Genomic DNA, 6965 nt, shown 5'->3' with positions numbered 1-6965 from the left:
TTTTTTTACTTTGAACTATTTTACTTTTACAATATATATTATTCAATATATGTTGCGACTTTATACCTATTCATTTTCTCAATTTATCTTATTCATGTCAAACCTTCACTATAAATTGTAAATATTCAATAACTAATTGCTTTGAGCGAGAAATTTATCAATAAGTTGTTGTGGGTTGGAAAAATTCCCAAGACAATTAACCATTATATCCTCGAATCATACAATCGATTCCGTCAACGGATATCTATCTCTGAACTTTTCAGTTCATATACAATCAAATGCTAAAATTGTTCTTAAGCGGAAAAGTATCCCCCACACAACTATCTTGATTGAACGACTCTTATCACTCAATTATTTTTTGAATAAGTGCCGACATAATAACCCGACTAAGCTTGGGGGCTCACCATATCATTATTCACTCATCTTTTAACCGAGTTATAACTCATTTTATTTTCTAAGCTTAGCCTGGATCATATGATCGGCGGACAAAGCTTGGGTGTTGTGATCCGTCACCTTATAACTCAGTCTTTATTATGCATTATGAGTTATAACTCGGCGTTAATTATCATTCATTCTTTTGCTTGTAACTGACACTTTCATTACTGACTTAATGACCATCATTTCTATCTTAATGACCAAACGGTCATAACATCAATTCTATTCATCAATTTTATGCCTATAAAAAGAACATTCTATATCTAATTTCAATAATACATTCTATATTCATAGAATTATTATAAACACAACATAACACATGACAACTTTCATTTCATGTCTTACATTCTATATTCATAGAATTATTATATACCTCTTAAACACTTACTGACTTGAGCGTCGGAATGTCTTTTGCAGGTACCCACCTCCTTGTTCTCTCCTTGCCGACGTATAACTCATCCCGACGAGAAGCTTGAAGACATTTATCGACGGACGAGCTATACACCGGCCAAACTCAGCAAGAACAGTTTCTAATTATGAATTTGAACATTGCAATTGACAAAAGCAAACAAGAGAATCAGATTCCAGGAACTGCATACAACTTTAGGATTCAAATACAGACCACAAGTGATGCTTTATTCATCATCAAACACCTCAAAACTAGAACTGGAAAAGCAAACCATGTGATTATGAAGCTTTAGGGTGGATGGCAAACCATGTCTGGATAAATGTGAGAACAAGGCCAAGTGTGGCAGCCAACAAAGCAATGATGGTCCATGGGGAGCGAAAAAAGGTGTTATAGGCCTCTCCCAACCAAGACAGCATCCTGATCCTGCCTCGTTCGGACTCAAAATGTGAATGGATTTGGTCTCTGATATTAGCAAACCACGGTGTCTCGGGCACCAAAATAATGTCCATCTTATTGAACAGATCAGACACTTCTTTGTCACTTGCAAGTTCATTGATAAGTATGCCAGCCAATCTCAGCTCCTTCACGTCCTCCAGCTGGTCAACAAGAGAGCTCAGGAGAACTAAATATGAACTGATCTCAAAGTCGCTGTGAAAATGAGTCATCTCATAGGCTACTAGGTTGAGGAATATATGAGGCGTTGTGCCATCCACAACTAGCTCTGGAAGATGTAATATCCCATCTTTGAAGCTGGGATAGATTGAGTTTCCAGCCGAATGTCTTCTCAAACTAATCCCAGCTGCCTTGAGTTCTCGTATGCTTCCAATCCTGTACTTTGTAAGGTGCAAGGATCTCCTCTTGATCTTCATCTCGGCCGGAATCTCTTTATGGATTGTGTCGAGGTCTCTCATCAAGAGGGCCCTCCGTAGATAATCTAGAAGATGGACAGGATCCTCATCATCTCCCTGGACAACTAGTTTGAGTTCTTGTGCTGCTTTTTGTGTGTTCTTCTTTCCCTTTCCGAGCTCGGGTGCCGTCTTAACACCATGAACTTGAAGGAAGGTATGGAGGCATTTCTCAAGCCTGGCTTCATCTTTGCAGAAGAGCCTCAGCACTTGAAAAGGAATTTGGTTGTCCATAACAAGAAGATCCTCGTACATCCGCACAAGCTTGTCGACGCTAATCTTTAGTTCTCGATGGGGATCAACCGAGTCTCCTGATTTTTCCAACAAATGAAGTATAGAACATCCATCCACTACTAATAACCATGTGATGAACTCGTACGTGTCTCTCACATCGCCGTAGTAACAAGACATGCTTTGCCATATATCTTCTCCATGCAGCTGACTTATTTCTTCGAGCATTTCTGATTCACGCATTATTGTGTTATATAGATCTTTGAAAGATTGATTAGTATCCGTAAGATACATGGTTGTCCAAGCTTCCTTGAATGGCTCTCCTTGGAGATGGTTTATTCGTCTGTTTAGATGAACCGGACCAATTGCAATGAGCTGTGGAAAATAATATCTTCTAAATTCTGCTCTCTCAGCCAAGTATTCGGGAGTTCTTCGTATTCTAGAATTTGAAACATTGCTGGCATCTCCCACTAATTTCGCCCTCGTTTCTTCTGCTTTCTGCCATCGCTCTTTTATCCAATCCGGTAAGATATATTCTTCCTCCTCGGACTCCATTGTTGAAGGTAGGTTATGCAGGAGAGAAGGAGTGTGAATGATCTATGAATGGTTTCTTTCTACTCATTTTGCTTCCTAAGTCAAGCACCCTCAAAGTCTTTGATTCTTTTCTTTTTTAAAGCATCTCACTTGCTTTCAACCCCTTGTCATCTTCTAACAAATTACTATCTTAATTTTATATTTAATCAACTTGCACCCATCCCATCTTTTAATAATTTTTTCTTCCTTTACCAGCTCACATGATTCTCGGGGTTATTTTTTTAGATACAATCCCACTAAAATATTGAAACAAAACAAAAGAGTAACACTTCATTCATCTATATAAGCTCGGAAAGAGGAGGCCACACAAGTTATCCTAATCCTCTCATTATTATTTGTCTTAAGCTCTATTCTAATTTTTGAGCGTCGGAGTGCTTTTTGCAAGTGCTTCCGCCGTGGTGTTTTATTCCGCCGAGGTGTCATCCAGACCGACATATAACTCCTTCACCCGAGTTGAACATCAGCAGAAGGAGTTCTCAAACCTTGGCAGCATACGTATGGAACGCCTTTAATATTGGAAGCTGCAGTGTTTTGCAAAATTATGGGGATTATAGAATTTATAGAGGGCGAATTGTGAGATCAGCTGTTTTTTTAATTTATAAAGACAATACACAAACAGCGTATTGTATTATTTTAATATTAATTCCATTACACAGATTGTGTATTGTATTATTCAGTGTAATACGTATTCTGCGTATTGTGCTTGCATAAAACAGCAACCAGAGCACTGTAAAACTCTATTTTTTATAACATTAACGTAAAATTCTATTCGTTCTTCAATATTAAAATAAAAAATCCGATTCTCGGGGTCGGCTGGCATGTTTCGATGGACTTTTGTTTTAATACATTCCCTATCTACTTCAATATTAAAGAATATATTAGATAGTTGGGTAGTGAATATTCAAGAAATATTCCGTGATCTCACAGCTCACATAGTCATACAAGTGATGCTTTATTAATCATCAAACACCTACAAAACTAGAACTGGAGAAGCAAACCATGTTATTATGAAGCTTTAGGGTGGATGGCAAACCATGTCTGGATAAATGTGAGAAGAAGGCCAAGTGTGGCAGCCAACAAAGCAATGATGGTCCATGGCGAGCGAAAAAAGGTGTTATAGGCCTCTCCCATCCAAGACAGCATTCTGATCCTGCCTTGTTTGGACTCAAAATGTGAATGGATTTGGTCCCTAATGTGAGCAAACAACAGTGTCTCAGGCACAAGAATACTGTCCATCTTATTGAACAGATCTGCTACTTCTTTGTCACTGGCAAGTTCATTGATAATTATGCCACCCATTCTCAGCTTCTTGACATCCTCCGGCTGGTCAATGAGAGAGCTCATGAAGACTAAAAATGAGCTGATCTCGAAGTTGTTGCGAAAATCAGGACACATCTCATAGGCTACTAGGTTGAAGAATATATGAGCTGTTGAGCCATCTACAATGAGTTCAGGAAGCTGCAGCATCCCATCTTTGAAGCTCGGGTACACCGAGTTGTTGTGAGAATTTTTTCTCACACGAATCCCGGCTGCATTGAGTTCCCGGATGGTCCCAATCCTATACTTCCTGAGGTGCAAGGATCTCCTCTTGATCTTCTTGTGGTTGATAGCTTTGTAGAATGTGTGTTGGTCTCTCGTTAAGAGGGCCCTCCGCAGATAATCTAGAAGATGGACAGGGTCCTCATCATCATCTCCATCCACTGCTACCTTCACCTCTTCATTCTCTCTTTTCTTTCTCGGAAGCTTGGGTGCCGTCTCAACCTGAATACCATGAACTTGAAGAAAGTTGGAGAGGCATTTTTCAAGCCTGGCTTCATCCTGACACAAGAGCCTGAGTGATTGGAAAGGAATTTGGTTGTCCAAGATAAGCAGATCCTGGTGCACCCTCACAAGCTTGTCAATGCTAATCTTCAGCTCTTGCTCTGGATCAACTGAGCTCTCTGATTTTTCCAGCAAGTGAAGTACACAGCATGCCTCCACTATGATATGATCTGCATATACAGTAGGTGCATCATATAATTTTTGCCACATAGGTTTCAGTAACCATCTTTTCATTCTGTTTTCATCACAGATTTCTCTAAATAAATCTTTAACGTTTAGATTAGTATCCTTAAGATACATTGCTGCCCATGCTTCCTTATACTGCTCTCCTTGTGTTGTTTTTGGATTAAACACACCAAGTGAAAACATCTGTGGCTTGTAATATCTATGAAACTCTGGCTTTTCCGCCATGTACTTTGGAACTCTTTGTATTTTAGGCCTTGAAACTCTGTTACCGGCTCTAGTTAATTGCTTCTCCGATTCTTCTATTCTCTCACACAGATCACTTGCCCACTCGGTAAAGACGGAATCATCTGCTTCCATTGTTCTCTTTGTGCACACCAGAGTAGTCCCAATGGTTTTATTAGAAACCAAAACCATTGTTTAATCTCTGAATTCTATGGTTGACTATTGTAGGCTAGTAGGGCCACTATTGTTGTTATAAATAATAAATAAATCATAAAAATAAGACTTAGGAATATAATTATCATCTTGTAGTGTCCTTTTGTCTGTCTTAAAGATGTTTAAAAAAAAAAAGAAGAAATAAACATGACCTATAGCTCATGAACTTTCAAGAGAGACATATAGTGTTGTTTTGAACTCTGGAAGAAAAGTATATGCTCTATTTCTGTGAATTTTCATCCCCTTGTAATTTATGAATGCCAATTCTATATGTTTTCACCTTCTTGATTATATGCCTAGTTTAGTTAAATGGTACTAATGTTTGCTCCGTCAACATAAATTCTGACACAAATAAAAGTATCCTTAGATATATCTTGAAATGAGTACATTTTCATAATAGTTCCTGAAATTTATGAAATTATTTTGAAGTTCCAATTTTACTATGGTGATCCCTAGATTGAGCTCTGATACTATAATGGTCTTTAAACTTATTTCCGGTGATGACTCACCTATTTCAGTGCTGACGTGGCTATCATGTGCCACGCTGTCATCTATCAAATGCAAGCATTGAAAAACCTTTGCATAATATAAGTAGAATCATTCAGGTTTTGTAGAGCAAATCCAAATAAAGCATCAAATCCTTTAGGTAATCAAACAAGTGATTAAGATGCATCAAAATTTAGAAGAATAAAAACAAATCAAAGGTAACTAGCAGATAGTTTATCATCCTTAAAATAAGCAAAGAGAGTTATATTCCAGCAGATGCATAGCAGCATAAGATTCAAATACAAATTATTGTTCACATACTTATGTGAGTGATGGTTTATTCATAATCATACACACAAAAGTAGGGGTGATACGGGTGGTAGGATATCCAATTATCCATCCGAATTTAAACTAAACCAATTAAATCGGTTTGAGTAACGGTTTTGGAGGTACAAAATCCAAACCAACCCGTAAATCTGACCATATATTAACTAAATAAAAAAAAAATTATATATGGCTTTTAATATGTTTAGATTTTAATATTTTTAGTGTTTAATATGTTTAGATTTTAATGTGTTTAGTTTTAGATGTATTTGGTGTTTAACATGTTTGAATTATTTCTATTAATGGTACATACTTTTTGTATTTATAGAATTTTTAAGATAAAAATTTCATTTTTTATTTTTATTTTTTTGTGAATTTTCGGTTCATCGAGTACCAATTATCCGAATCGAACCAATCTATTTTTAATCGGTTTGGTTTGGTTTGGATAAAAAAATGCAAATACAAACCAAACCAAACCAATTACAATTCAATTAGTTCAGTTCTAAATTAACTTTAAACTCGAACCAACCCGATCCGTGCTCACTCCTACACAAAAGTAAAACTTAAAAACTAAAAAAAAAAAGAATAATTCAGCCATATGAAAGGAGAGGACGCTGCAGTGGAGTCCTAAAAAAAGAACATGAATCATTCTCTGAGTGTGTCCTTTGGGTTGATTCTGTTTATTCTCTATTCGCAGTGTTTTTTGGAAGGAAAGGATTATATATGCAGACACTGTTTTCTAATGCTTTCACTGAATTGTAAGACTACTTACACATAGATATCAAACAAGAAACCATGCATATTGTTTTATTCCTTGCATGGGACAAGACAATTTCTTGTAGTTTTATAGACTGAATAATTGGTTTGAGGATCTTCAAAATTGTACTCTCAAGTCTCAACAAGTTTGTCAAGAGAGACGTGTAGTGTTGTTTTCAACTCTGAAAGAAAAGTATCTGTAATATGCTCTAGTTCCGTGAATTTTCATCAAGTAAAATTGGAATTTCACATACACAAATCTATTTTTCAATAATAGTTTGGAGTTTTAGTTTAAAACTATTTTATTTAGTATTTGTTAATTATCACTATAATAATTGTATAATTATAAATATTAAGTTAAATAAGTAGTTTTAGTTATTGTT

General features: G+C 36.4%; 2 protein-coding genes across 2 annotated transcripts; both read right to left on the bottom strand.

Annotated features, from left to right (window-relative positions):
• Positions 1–1122: 1122 nt before the first annotated feature.
• On the bottom strand, positions 1123–2535 carry LOC107463713 (UPF0481 protein At3g47200-like). Its single transcript, XM_016082567.1, has one exon. It carries the CDS (start codon positions 2533–2535, stop codon positions 1123–1125), a length of 1413 nt encoding a protein of 470 aa, XP_015938053.1.
• Positions 2536–3579: 1044 nt separating this feature from the next.
• Positions 3580–4995, bottom strand: LOC107463714 (uncharacterized). The gene has a single exon (XM_016082568.3). The coding sequence runs from the start codon at positions 4993–4995 to the stop codon at positions 3580–3582; it is 1416 nt and encodes a 471-aa protein (XP_015938054.3).
• Positions 4996–6965: the final 1970 nt, after the last annotated feature.

Source organism: Arachis duranensis, chromosome 9 (assembly GCF_000817695.3).
Source record: "Arachis duranensis cultivar V14167 chromosome 9, aradu.V14167.gnm2.J7QH, whole genome shotgun sequence".
Taxonomy (NCBI): domain Eukaryota; kingdom Viridiplantae; phylum Streptophyta; class Magnoliopsida; order Fabales; family Fabaceae; genus Arachis; species Arachis duranensis.
This window is presented reverse-complemented; position numbering and strand designations above follow the sequence as displayed.

Bases quoted from the DNA above. Each gene is read 5' to 3' on its own strand.
- LOC107463714 (XM_016082568.3), bottom strand. From the start codon at position 4,995: ATGGTTTTGGTTTCTAATAAAACCATTGGGACTACTCTGGTGTGCACA.
- LOC107463713 (XM_016082567.1), bottom strand. From the start codon at position 2,535: ATGGAGTCCGAGGAGGAAGAATATATCTTACCGGATTGGATAAAAGAG.